The following is a 13,645-nucleotide window of genomic DNA, read 5'->3' as shown; positions in this document are numbered from 1 at the left end:
CCAGAGAGAGGTTGAAAATGCGGAACCTGCAGTCTGAAAAACACAGACTTCGGAAGAAATTGGGATAAAAACGTTTCACCGATTTAGACATGAAGCAAGTCAGCTGTTTGCTACTAAGCCTGTTGCCATGGATCCCAGGTAACTTTTCATTTTTTGCAACAGTGTTTTTTGTTTTGATATTGATTTTTTTACAAAAAGCTGCTTGTGAGAAAGAAAGCATGAGAAGACAAATAGTTGTGGGCCAGTCTTTTGTTAACAGTTGTGTATTTTCTGCAAACAGAAGTGGTAGCGTGAGATATTTCTTATTTTTCTATAAACGTACTTGGTCACATTTCCAAAAGTAACTCAATGAAACGTTTTTTTTTTTATGTCTCCAAAGCTTCATCACTTAGGTGTGTACCCCTTGAAAAAAAAAAAATATATTTTTAATGTTATTATTATTATTATTTTAAAGTTTTCACAAGCCTGGTTGGTTGGTTGGTTTGTCTGTTACAAAACCAACAGTGAGGCAATTTTGGATTAAGGGAAAATTAATCAAGTGGATCGTTTTCTGACAAAAGGAAAGTGAAACCGTGAAATGGTCAAAAGCACTTTGCTTTCCTTCACTTAACATAAAACCTGATCACGCAATTGTGACTGACCCTTGCTGGTGAAATTGAAGTTAAAGCAACACTAGAGCACATTTCATCCGTCCATCAGGTCTTCTTTGTGGGCTGACGACCCAGAAGGAGTATACAGTCCTGGAAGGTGATTCGCTCGTTCTCCCATGTCTTTATGAGCCTCAGTATGCCAGCAATGTGAAGTACTGGTGTCGGGGGGAAACAAGAGTTTTCTGCACAAGTTTGGCCCGCACAGATGACTCCCTCTCTGACGGCCAGTCAGAGGACAAAGTAAGTATTTTTGATGACCCGATCCAGCAAGTCTTCACAGTGACAATGAAGAACTTAATGGAGGAAGATTCTGGCTGGTACATGTGTGGTGTGGAGCTTGGTGGAATTTGGGAAGCTGATGACTATGCCTTCACTTACGTCAAAGTCATCCCAGGTGAGTGGAGGATTGTATTTTACTTTCAGCACGTTCTTTGGCACAACATTTTTCATGCTTTTTTTTTTTTTTTTACCACAAGATAAATTCCATTTGTTTTCTGCAGAAATGTCTGTCGTGAATGGCAGGCTGAGTGAGGAGGAGGGACGAAGTGTCACTGTTCAATGTCTCTACAGTCCAAGATACAGGTCTTTACAGTCCATTTTGATGTTTTGGAACCCTTTTGTTATTCACATAAAAAAAAAAAGAAGCATGAAATACATTCAAGTGCTGATGGAGTTCAAATCCAAGCTTAAAGTAGGCAAAGGCTGGACTCACTTTAAAAACCAGACGTCAGCAAACACATTCTTTCTGGTTCGTAACTTAAGATGACGTATTTCAGAGGAAAAAATACGTACTTGGCACACTGTATTTCCGGGAAAATAAATCAAATTTGACCTGACGAGTAAATGGAGGAGACTTATATTATGGCCAACGGTAGTATCAAGGTCGAGTTATTGCATACTTTAAAAAGATTATCATTAAAATTGTTAAACAACTTTAATAACATTTCTTCAAGTGGTAACACACGATTAAATTAAGTTAATACAAAGTGAATATATTACATGTATTTAATTATGAGTTCATTAAATTGAATTGAATATATTCACTTTGGATCAATTTAATTAATTTAATATATCACTTTGGATCCACTTAATTCAATATAGTGTTAGCACTTGAAGCAATTTTATTAAGATGGTCAATAATTCTTTGATTAATCTTAAATTAGTTCAACAATTCTCTTTTTAGAGTGCACACTTTTTGTTGTTGTAAAACCGGCGCAAAAATTGTCTTTGCAGCAAACAGCCTGAATACTGCATGGGTTCGTCTGTATGCTACTTGGTACACTAGCTACCTGCAGATAGTAATTTGGAAATTAAAGAGATTTTCCAATCACTAGCAGCGGAGATCATAGACATTCAGGGTATCCATAAATTCTGGTAAATGCCCCCCCCCCCCACATACTTCTTAAAACAAAAACATTTTATTCAACTGTAATCTAGATAAATAATATTTCCAACATGATTTCCATCATTTTCAAGGCATAGTTTGATGTGCATTGCAAAATTAAGGTATTACCAGTCAATGTGCTGAAATCGACAGCAAAGCAAAGCACATCAAATTACTGAACTGAATAAAGTTGCTTTGTTTTAAAGCTGCCCTCTGTAACAATTTGGCCAAAAATATCTTTACAATAGCATTTTTATTTGACCATTTATAACTAAAACATAGTCTAATTAGTAGATTAACACCGTTGATGTTCACAATTGATACTCCTGCCTCTGGCCAAAAGTTTTCAGACAAGATTCAGGTTCGAATTTCCCGCCCTCTGCGGATGTGGCGTCATGTGCGCATTGTGTACGTGAAGAAGGATGTGTGCAGTTTAATTTTTTGTCAACAGGTGGAAGTAGCGATTTCAAATTGATTTCTCTGCATTCAGTATCTTTAACCCATTAAGGCCGGGAGAGCTGAGATCTCAATTATTATGTTGAATTTCCGGGAAAACTTCAGGTTTTCGGGGGTGATTCTAAAGTCACCCATAGGTTTTAGAGGCATATTTTGGCAGGCGCTTTAGGCCTTAATGGTTTAAGACGTTTTTTTTTTTGTTTTTTTTACCATGGACCCAGACTTTTTGGAAACCCTGTATTAGCAATAGAGCAAGCTGTGTGTTTGGCTCCAAAGTTCATTAGAACCCATCGTATCGAATTCTTTAGCAATTTTGACGCGGATCGGTTTGTTACAAATACCAGACATGCAACTATGATCTAAGCCACATCAGCGTAATTTTATAATCGGAGCTTTAAGACCATCGCGGGACTCGTTCAACACGGCAGCTACTCAGAGTGATCTATACTGTATACGTATGCTCACACATGTTCATTCATTCATTTCACTGTTCGTTTACCAACAGAGAGAGCGAGAAGAAGTGGTGTAGGAGTGGAGACGCCAGCTCTTGCCTGGTGACGGGTGCTGAAGGAAGCTATGAAGACAAGTCTGTGGCCATCCATGATGACAAAACGAGGACTTTGAGCATTACCATAAAGAAGTTGCAGATGAAAGATATGGGCTGGTACTGGTGTTCTGCCGGACAACAGCAGGTTTCAGTGCAAGTGCAGGTCTTACACCGACCATCAACTAGTAAGTTGACAGCAAGTAAGAACATAAACTGCATATATTTCATTTCGTATTTCTGTGTGATTTATTTTGCAAGACCTCACTAGAATTTAGTTGGCGCTTTTACAAAATGTTAAGCACTATAACCTGAATTGGGCTATTATCTACTATGCCTATGCTTTCTTGGTCTTTCTGCAACTTTCTCTAAAACACATGGAACGTTTTATGCAGTGAAAATCCATTTTGTGCTGCAACAACAACAAAAAATTAAAAGGTCGAAGTAACTCCTTTCCTCCAAATAGGACCCGAACCATTTAAGGACTGTTCTCTTTAACCCCACCCTAGTTTCAAGCCTGTTCAACTGTATACTATGATCAATCGTATCAAATGCTGCACTGAGATCCAATAAGACCCCAGGTAACTTTTCATTTTTTGCAACAGTGTTTTTTGTTTTGTTTTGATTTTGATTTTTGATTTTTTTTACAAAAAGCTGCTTGTGAGAAGGAAAGCATGAGAAGACAAATAGTTGTGGGCCAGTCTTTTGTTAACAGTTGTGTATTTTCTGCAAACAGAAGTGGTAGCGTGAGATATTTCTTATTTTTCTATAAACGTACTCGGTCACATTTCCAAAAGTAACTCAATGAAATTTTATTTTTATTTTTTTTAAATATCTCCAAAGCGTCATCACTTAGGTGTGTACCCCTTGAAAATAAAAAATATTTTTTAAATTTTATTATTATTATTATTTTAAAGTTTTCACAAGCCTGGTTATTTTATTTGTCTGTTACAAAACCATCAGTGAGGCATAATCCAATTTTGGATTAAGGGAAAATGAATCAACAGGATCGTTTTCAGCAGAGCAACGATACCTTCCCTGCATATCATTAAGTACTTTAATCAGAGCCGTTTCTGAGCTCTGACGAGGTCAGAAACCTGACTGGAATTGATCAAAAAGCCCATTTGAGTTGAATAAAAAAACACTTTTTCGACAATTTTGATTTAAGACGGGGAGATTTGAGATAGGTCTATAATTTGCTAACAAAGAGACATCCAGCGTTCCCTTTTTGAAAACGGGCTTGATGGTGGCTACTTTCAGGGGTTTGGAAAGCTCACCTGACTGAAGTGAGCAGTTGATTATTTGCTGTGAAATCGGTTTGAACAGATTTCACAATAGTTTTGAACAAGTCAGATGGTATTGAGTGAAGACAGCTAGTGGATGATTTCAACTGCTGAACCAAATCTGAGCCACTGAATCACATTATGTCACGGTAATTGAATTATTCCTGAGTGATTTTAAGTGCTGTCATTTTGCTAGTTTGTGACAACGTTTGACTTGATGGATTGTACTTTTTCACTAAAGTAGCAGGCAAATCCATTGCATTTATCTGTTGAGAAGAGTTCTGGCGCTGTTTGATTTGGAGGATTTGTGAGTTTGTCGCCCACGGCAAATAGAGTGCGTGTATTGTTGAGTTGTCTTGCTATTACTTGCGCTTTGTTAAAATGACAAAGACATTGTCTGTACAAGTCAAAATGAACTTGGAATTTAGTTTTTCTCCACTTTTGCTCTGTCATTATGTTTGGAGCGCGCAAGGTGTTTTAAGGTCGACATGAAATGGAAAAAGCAACAGCATCCAGGACATTTGAGCTTTTCGAGGTGAATTCATCCCAAAAATCATTAACAGTCTCTGTCTCTCTATTCTCTCTCTCTCAGTTGGTGACAGTCATTCATTTCATAAACATTCTGCTTGTGTTCTTTTTTACATTTTATTTTTTATTTTTTAAATGGAGACAGTGGTTGTCTTAAACTTCTGGGATTATTTGTATTTCAAAGAACACACAGTAATGATCTTTAACTTCAACAGATGAAATGTCAACTCCCTTAGAGATAACGAGAGCAAGAATGTGACCTTGATTGTGTGTTGGACCTTTGCAAACAATTTTTTGGTTTTGTTGGTGTTGTTTGGCAGACTGGGAACTCAAGGTAACTCAAAGGTTAAAGTTTTCCTGAACTTGAATGGTTTGATGACACTCAACAATTTTTTGGGGATACACAGTTACTAAGCTTTATATTACAGCAACTCAATTATTCTCAGTTACTGTTTTATAAATGTTCATTTTAAAACTACTGGATTAAGTTAATTTAAGGTCAAACTATAAATACACTGTGACCTCATGAAGGTCGTGGGAATGCTGGAGCTGTTTGGGAAGTAGGCAGGGTACACCCTGAACTGGTTGCCAGCCAGTCGCAGGGTACACACCCTAGAGACAATTCAGAGTGTTCAATTAACCTACCATGCATATTTTTGGGAATGTGGGAGGAAACTGGATTACCCAGAGAAAACCCACGCAGGAGCATGGAGAACATGCAACCTCCATCCAGAAGCCCGGACTCGATCTCACAATCTCTACACTGAGAGGCAAATTTGCGAACCAGTTGGACCATCATGCCATCTGCTATGAGCATGTTTTTATAATCTAACCTAAATTATTATTAATGTATTTTTAACCAGGTAAGGAAACTGATAACAGATTGTCATTTACAATGTCAACTGCAGAGTAAAATAAATTATGAAACATGTACACAAAACATAAAATATTACATTACATATATTAAGTTTTATTTTGATTATGTTTTATATAAATCAATTGTATTTGTAAATATATGGAGGACCAAAAGTGCCAAAAATTAAATAAATGAATACACCATTAAATAATTAAATAAATGTGTCATGAAATAATTAAACATGTCATTTATTAATTAAATATGGAATTAAATAAACCAATAATTAAATAAATCTGTCATGAAATAATTAAATGTGTCATTTTTAATTAAATTAAATGAATGTTTATTTAATGAATTAAATAAACCAATAATTAAATAAATGTGTCATTAATTAAATTACTACATATATGAATATATATATATATATATATATATATATATATATATATATATATTTATAATTATTTTTGTATTTACTTATTTTATGTTCCTGTGTTGCAGCGTTTTATGAATTTATTTTATCTGTCAAACTCGCCTGTCAAAGCTAGTGGGCGGGGTTGATTAATTCAAATCTTGTCCAATCGGCTTGAAGAGGTTAGAAACATGGCGGCTAAAGTGCTGGATTTTTTTTTTTGCTGATATAGAGTGATCGAGGCTTGTTATTGTGCAAAACCAACATAAAAATAAAGCGATATTTCTATTATTTCGCTAAAGTACAGTTTTGACTTGTAGGTGTTTCCATTGAAGAGTGATTTACTTCTGAGGCGTAGTTCTCGTAATGTCCCGCCTCGACTCTCGCAAGATCTCACAATTCTTGTAGGTGGTCACGTCACTCTAACGGCACCTCATAAACGTCATGAGATTAAATTGAATGCGTGTATGGAACCGCGGCAGCCTTGCCTCAATAAGACTTGTTGTCCCCTCAGGAAGCAATTTCGACACAAAAGCGAGTGGCCCTGTACTTCCACCTTCCTTTTCTTCCTGTTACCGGGCGGGGTCACATGACTACAGGAAATGCGAAAAAAGTGACCTCCATTTCAGCACGTCTTAAAAAGCACCTCATGAGAGCGTAAATCGGAGTCTAATGGTAACGCACCCATTGAGGTCAATAGTGGCACCCAGCCTATTGAATTGTGTTTACTAGCTACTCACTCTGCATCAATTCATTATTCTGAAATGGATTTGCCTTGACTTGGTGAGCAGGGTGACCAATCAGGTGTTAGGAGCTGCCCACCAAACTTTGATGGGTGAGTTTGACAGATACAATTAATTCATGAAACACCGCAACACAGTGACCATGAAATAATTAATTAAATAGAGAAATAACTATATATATATATATATATATATATATATAAATATATACAAATAATCATAGGTAATTTCATTAATTAATAACACATTTAATAACACATTGATTTATTTAAATCCATATTTAATTAATAAATGCAAATTGTAATGAATTAATGGCACATTTATTTAATTATTTAATGGTGTATTCATTTATTTAATTTGGGCACTTTTGGTTCCACATATAAATACTACCTTTTTTGGAATAATACAAACAAGATTTTAATCACAAAATATATATTTTTTATAGCTAATTAATGTTTTGAAGTTAACCATACCCAAAAACTAGTATAGTCCAATTCAATTATTTGTGCAAATTACTCATAAAAGCATACGAAGTTACACCAACTTAAAATAGTTAAATTAGTAGTCGTTTTTTAAAACTTTCAGTACTGCGTACTTAATCCATTTGATTATATTGAACGTTCGGGTTTACAGTGTATAGCAAAGCTTGTGGGTGATGTACAGTGCAGGTGTTGTTGTTTGGCAGACTGGGAACTCTGAGGACAAATCAGTCTGTTCTGGAGAGAGGTGTGTGTGAGATTGGACCAGACTCTCGTTTTATCAGTTGTTTTGGTTCAACATGACCTTTGTTGTGGGAACGTAGCATCCAGTGACGCACACTGTAGAAAATGTTGGCTGTCAGTAATCTGACTCCCTGCTTTAATCCCATTGCAATGGAAAACATGCCAACATTCACCAAAAATTGACAAATTGTTAATAAAGTTCACTGAATATAACGACAGATGCTTGTCAGCCATCTCGACAGCAACATTACCCGGCTGAAGCGCTCATCCTCTGGCCGGCCCGTAGGCAGAGAACCACTCAGAAACACATCTGCATTTAAAGATTTTTGCATTTTTTTGTAGAAGGTAATCAAGTCTTGCTTCAGTATCTTTGACTGTTTTTTCAACACATCAAATGCTCCGTATTGTGTGAATTAAATCCGATCTAACAATCAGATTAGTAATCTTGTCGACTTTTTCAGAAATGCCAGAAATGAAGGGTACCCTAACGCTAACCGACTCTGGTATTTTAGAATTGTCACCAGTACATTATAAATGTACCATCAGGTCTGGAGCTACATGGCAGTCAAACCTAAAGGCCAATATAGAACTTTTATTTATTTAACATATCACATGTTTTTGGAATGCGGGAGGAAACCCTGCGCTAGCATAGGGAGAACACACTAACTCTACTCAGAAAGGATAGAACCTCAATTCACAAATGCTTTGTGTCTTGTGTCATGTGACCCATTAATATGGAGAGGGAAAACAACTAAACATTAGTCCATCTTTAAATAAGTCAAATCAAAGAGTGTGGGAAAATATAATTGATGAATTATTCTTGGACATCCTTAGTCATGATGTCCACACTTGTCCTTGAGAGCAAATTACAACAACTGTATGTAAACCTCTATATAATTTTGCACGTTCATCCAGAATATTCATTCCTACTTTCACACACTTGTACTTCATCAACTGAACTGTTTGTGCTTATTACTATAAGGATTATGAATGTAAAAATGAAACGACCTTTAGGTTAGAAGCTATTTTCTTTGACATCATTCAATAGTCAGCTATATGCAATTAGTCCCAGGCCCAGTAAGTGCACCTGGGCATGGTTGCATTCTTCACAATGACCCTTCCGATACATCGTCTACGCCAGGGGTGTCAAATTCATATTAGCTCAGGGGCCACATGGAAGAAAATATTTTAAGTGGGCCGGACTGGTAAAAACAACTTAAAAACAATTGGCGTCAGTTAAACACACATCTTCGCTATTTGCAGGCCATCCCTAAATGACGGGGCTCAACTGTAAATATTGTTCCAAAAATGCAAAAGGAACACGGCAACACGTATGAGTTCCGGGCGTGTTATACCTACCTGTTTTGCAAATATATTGTTCCTAAAATACATTGCGTGGCGCAGTTAACGAAGTTATAGGACTTCTTTTTTTTTTTTTTTTTTTTTTTTAAAGAGCTCAGTATTGTTCATTCGGAAATGTCATCATCATTGCTCTTTTATTTTTATTTTATTTTTATTTTTTTAAATTGTTTTATTTATTTTTGTGTGTGTGTGTGTGGGTGAGTATGTGTATGTGCGTGCGTGCGTGCGTGCGTGCGTGCGTGTATTTGTTAGCTCACCAGAAAACCTATTAGAAAAAATCTCATACCGTTCACCTAAACCGAACACCAGGAGACCCGAGGGGACCAAAGAAAACCAAGGAAGGTGAAATCCAGCACCGACCAGACACCCCCCACCAGAACTCCTCCCCAGCCCAAGAAACATCCAGACCCCAACAAATCCAAAAAACATAAAATCAGGGAGGCCTCAAGAGCTCTATACTGCGGCCCCCAACCGATGGTACCCCCACAAGCCCCCCCCCCCCCCCCCCCCCACAAGTTGTGTGGTGTATTAAAATTGGAGGGGAGTTGTAGGGTAAAGACGGTGTTTCCACCCTACCCCACCCCCCAAAGTGTGTTATGTGCCCTATATGTCTATAAAAGTGTATTGTGCAAACCTAGTGTAGTGAGTTAAGAGGAGTGACCAGCGGGGCCCTCCCCAACCGGGCGGGGGCAGGAGGCGCACCGGCCCACCAAGACCCCACCCACCCCACCAGGACCCCGGCGGGCATATGGGACCCGTCCGGCGGGGCGATAGGGCTCACCCCCCGGATACTGGGTCCCGCCCGAGGTGCCACGACGCCCACTGGAGCGGGGCGGGCACGACATCAAACCCCAGCCACCCCCGCCGGCCCCCGTAGCACCGAGACCCGGGCCATGGATGGAGCCCCCGGCCCAGGGGAGGGGAAGGAAGGCGTACTGGGGAGGGGGAAGGGAGGGGGGAAGGGGACGACAAGAAGGGCAGGGGGCAGCGGCAGGGACGCAAAGAGAGGGGGAGAGGAGGAGGAAGGGTGACGAGGGAGAAGGGACAGGGAGGCGGAGGACGGGCGGGGAGAGGCGAGGAGGGAGAGGCAGCAAGGGGGAGGAAGGGGGAGGGGAGAGGGAACCACCGGGCACCCCGGCGGCCCACAGGCCCCGAACCGCGTCGCCGGGCCCAGAGCGACGGACCGCGCCGGAACGGCGCCGCCCCCGACACCAGGGAAAGCCCCGCAACGCAGCACCCCCCCAAGAGACCCAGGGAACGGCCAAGACGCAGCCGCCACCCAGCAGCCAACAGAGGGGCAGACCCGCCCACGCCCAGCCAGGGGGGACAGCACCCACAGAATTAACCCACTGGCATGCCGTGAATCCGAATATCAACCCCTGGTGCCCATCGGAGGTGAATCCGCTCGATCCCGCTGGCAGCAGCCGGGTTCCTGACTATAGAAACACAACCATTAGTTACAAATTGCCTAATACAGAAACATCATATTATCATCAAGTTATAGGACCTTAATGCATGTCATATGTGTTGTTGTTACCAGTAGCTGAATGCGTGTCACATTCAGCACGTTTGTTTGATTTATGCTCATCTATGTTTTTATTTTACATTTTTTTCAACAAACCGTGTATAAAATAAAGACATCTAAGTCAATTCTGTGTACAAGTTGCATTGCTCATCTGATAATTGCTTGTGAAATTACAGATTTATGTTTTGTTGATTTTGGCCGTCAGATTAATTGGTCTAGCATTACTTATTTTATTAATTTTTTTACTTTACAAGTGCATCTCGCGGGCCGCATTAAACCCCTTTGTGGGACTAATCCGGCCCGCGGGCCGTATGTTTGACACCACTGGTCTACGCAATTGTCATTTCAACACAATAAAAAAGTTACAGATACTGCTTAAAATAATTAAAGTGAGAAGAAAACTCTCTGTGCACTCTTGTTTCTAGCAGCAGCAGCGGCGACTGTGACACCCGAGGCAACGGCAATTCAGCCTCTCGCAGATGCAGATGCCCCCAAATCCGTCACAAATGATTACTGGAAGCCTCAAACGTAAGAAAGACATATTAACTGCACTGTTTGAAAATCACGAGAAGTAGCGGCACATTTCACATGAGTTTGCTTCGTCTGGCTTTTCAAGATGGACAGTCTTGAGAACATGGTGTGCTTGTTTCTATGTGTTAGCTTCACCATGCAGTCGGTGATGATATGTGTTTCGGTCATGCTGCTTGCGGCCTTGGCTGTATTAGCAAGGAGGATGTGGAAACACGGTAGGTTTTCATTTAATCACATCACAGTCTTGATGAGATTGATACTCACCAAGAGATCATTTCTAAAAAGGTCAAACAATCGTCATTTCAACCATGCATGCCTGCATGTTTTGTGATCTGGTTCTCAACAAAAATATAAAACAGTCAAAGATGAATGGTAACAATAACAATAATAATAATAATAATGCATTTCAAAAGCATTAAGTGTAGCCTACATATGCATTATGCATGCATGGTGGTCAATGTCTTGCATCTTCTTCTCGTCGATTTCCAGAACACTTTGCAGAGCTAAGACAAACGAAGGGGATGAAAGCAAAACACAAGGTAAGTCCACGTGAGCAGCATATCACACAGGCTTATCGCTTAAAAAAGACTGATTACGTAAAATTATGTCTTTCTGTTTCCTTAAAGGAGGACTATTGCTAGTGTGACATGCAGAAAAACAAACAAACAACAACAACAACAACAACAACAACAACAACAACCCCACAATATCTTTCTCCAACTGCAATCCAATGGATGGCCAGGTGTACTCAAATAACATACCACTGGTTTTGTCTTTTGGTTTTCTTCTGACTCCCTGGAGCACCATGTAACGAGCAGATAGCATAACATCTATGTAAATGTCAATTTAATTCTTTTTTTTGCACATAAAAAATGCTGTTGAAAATATATACAAATGAAACTATGAAAATAATTGTAATAATTATAATTGCCATTTTTAGACTCATTGGCAAGTGAGATCACATGTATATATATATATATATATATATATATATATATATATATATATATATATATATATATATATATATATATATATATATATACACAATTATTTGCCTGAAGATGAGAACAGTCTGAAAAGTGATAGAGATTATTTTCAACGGAAGCTGTTTTTGTTGCCGGTATGAAAAATGGCCTTTGATTAATTAATCAACATCAGGAGCAATAAATTAACCTTCAATTTTTAATGTTCTCATTTAATCACAATTGTGGCTTTATAATTTGATAAGGGGTAACATTATTACTGTCATAAATCAACAAAACATCTGCAACAAACTCATTCTGAACACGAGAATCACTCCCAACCACAATATTAGTTTACAAAAACAAACAAACAAAAATGTGTACTCTGGCCATTGTATGAACATTTGTGTCAGAATAAATGTGGGACACAGTAACCCTAAGAATAATTGTCACTTGGAAAGGCTAATGAGACACACAAACCAATTGACTCTCATTTCTACATAAAGAAAGTTTTGTATTTGCAATGCTGGAAAAAAAATGCAATCATGTACAATATGGGATAGAGAGGGAGAGCGAGCAAGTGAGAGCGAGAGAGAGAGAGAGAGAGAGAGAGAGAGAGAGAGAGAGAGAGAGAGAGAGAGAGAGAGAGAGAGAGAGAGAGAGAGAGAGAGAGAAGCAAATAAAGACTGTGAGAATGTCCTAGTTATTGCATTCGTGTCATGTATTTCAGTTGCAGGTCCATATGCAGCAATCTCTTACAACATGTAATTCCTTCCACTGTCGTTTGGGCATGCATTTACAATTGAGTTGATTTTACTGTAGATTGTGTGCAATATGCAGTAATGATCTTTTCACAATAAAATTCGGTAAACAGAAGTTTTGTCATGTATTTTTTGTACAGTTCTTAGCCTGAAAAATCCCCACTATCACATCAATCGGACTAAAAGTGGGAATAGTGTAACACTTTTATGTCAAGAAGATTGCATTAGCCTTATTTATTAGCAAAAAAAAAAACTGGAGGTGAGAACCAAGGAAAAGATGATCTAATAAATGACGTTTTTAATTGCCTAACGAAGGTTTTCACCGTGTGGGACCATAAACATATCCTATCAGAGCTGGGACTTCAGCTCAACCCACCCCCAAAATACAATACAAACACTCAGCATGTTACATTAGGACTATTATTGGTAGTCTGTGGCTGTTGTTGTCAAACTGTTGGGTCAGTTTGGGTGTAAAAAGTATCTCATATCGAAAAAGTAAAGAAATGTGTTTTCATTTTTCTTAAGCTGCTTTGCCTCCCATTCATTTTAAACAACTTTAACTGGCAACGTGCAGACTAATACTGTACAAGGTGAAAGCTACAGAAAATAAATCTATTTTAGAATCTTAATGAACTAAAATACATTCATAAATGGACATAATCCATACAACCACGATCTACATCCAGGAGAGCAGGAGGACAGGTCATACAGACAATAAAGCAAAATAAAGAAACAAGAAAAACATCTCATATCATAAACATTACCAAGTTTCGTAAAGATATCGCTGCAAACAAATAAGCGGGTGTTGTTTATTGTTGTTCTTTTTTTTTCTTCTTTTTTTTCTCTGGAGAGCTCAGTATTGTTCATTCGGTAATTTTACCGATTTCACATGTCATCATCATTGCTCTCTCTTTTTTTATTTT

The 13,645-nt window shown here is 38.5% G+C and overlaps 1 protein-coding gene across 4 annotated transcripts; it reads left to right on the top strand.

Moving 5' to 3' along the window:
- On the top strand, positions 1–12,837 carry pigr (polymeric immunoglobulin receptor). 4 transcript variants are annotated; one of them, XM_086096016.1, is made up of 8 exons: positions 1–138; positions 700–1,044; positions 1,151–1,232; positions 2,996–3,222; positions 10,891–10,993; positions 11,126–11,211; positions 11,486–11,535; positions 11,623–12,837. In XM_086096016.1, the coding sequence occupies exons 1-8, from the start codon at positions 90–92 to the stop codon at positions 11,635–11,637; spliced, it is 957 nt and encodes a 318-aa protein (XP_085952142.1). In that variant the 5' UTR covers positions 1–89; the 3' UTR covers positions 11,638–12,837. The 4 variants fall into 4 exon arrangements, with proteins under 4 accessions (XP_085952142.1, XP_085952132.1, XP_085952161.1 ...); XM_086096006.1 differs by having other exon boundaries at positions 2,996–3,237; positions 10,894–10,993; XM_086096035.1 differs by lacking the exon at positions 11,126–11,211.
- Positions 12,838–13,645: the final 808 nt, after the last annotated feature.

This window comes from Leptonotus elevatus, chromosome 1, assembly GCF_054856555.1.
Source record: "Leptonotus elevatus isolate MCC_2025b chromosome 1, RoL_Lele_1.0, whole genome shotgun sequence".
Lineage (NCBI taxonomy): Eukaryota > Metazoa > Chordata > Actinopteri > Syngnathiformes > Syngnathidae > Leptonotus > Leptonotus elevatus.
This window is presented reverse-complemented; position numbering and strand designations above follow the sequence as displayed.

Coding starts and splice junctions, on each gene's coding strand:
- pigr (XM_086096006.1), top strand. CDS start 90: ATGAAGCAAGTCAGCTGTTTGCTACTAAGCCTGTTGCCATGGATCCCA. Junction 10,994..11,125: donor GATTACTGGAAGCCTCAAAC/GTAAGAAAGACA, acceptor TCTATGTGTTAG/CTTCACCATGCAGTCGGTGA. Junction 11,212..11,485: donor AAGGAGGATGTGGAAACACG/GTAGGTTTTCAT, acceptor GTCGATTTCCAG/AACACTTTGCAGAGCTAAGA.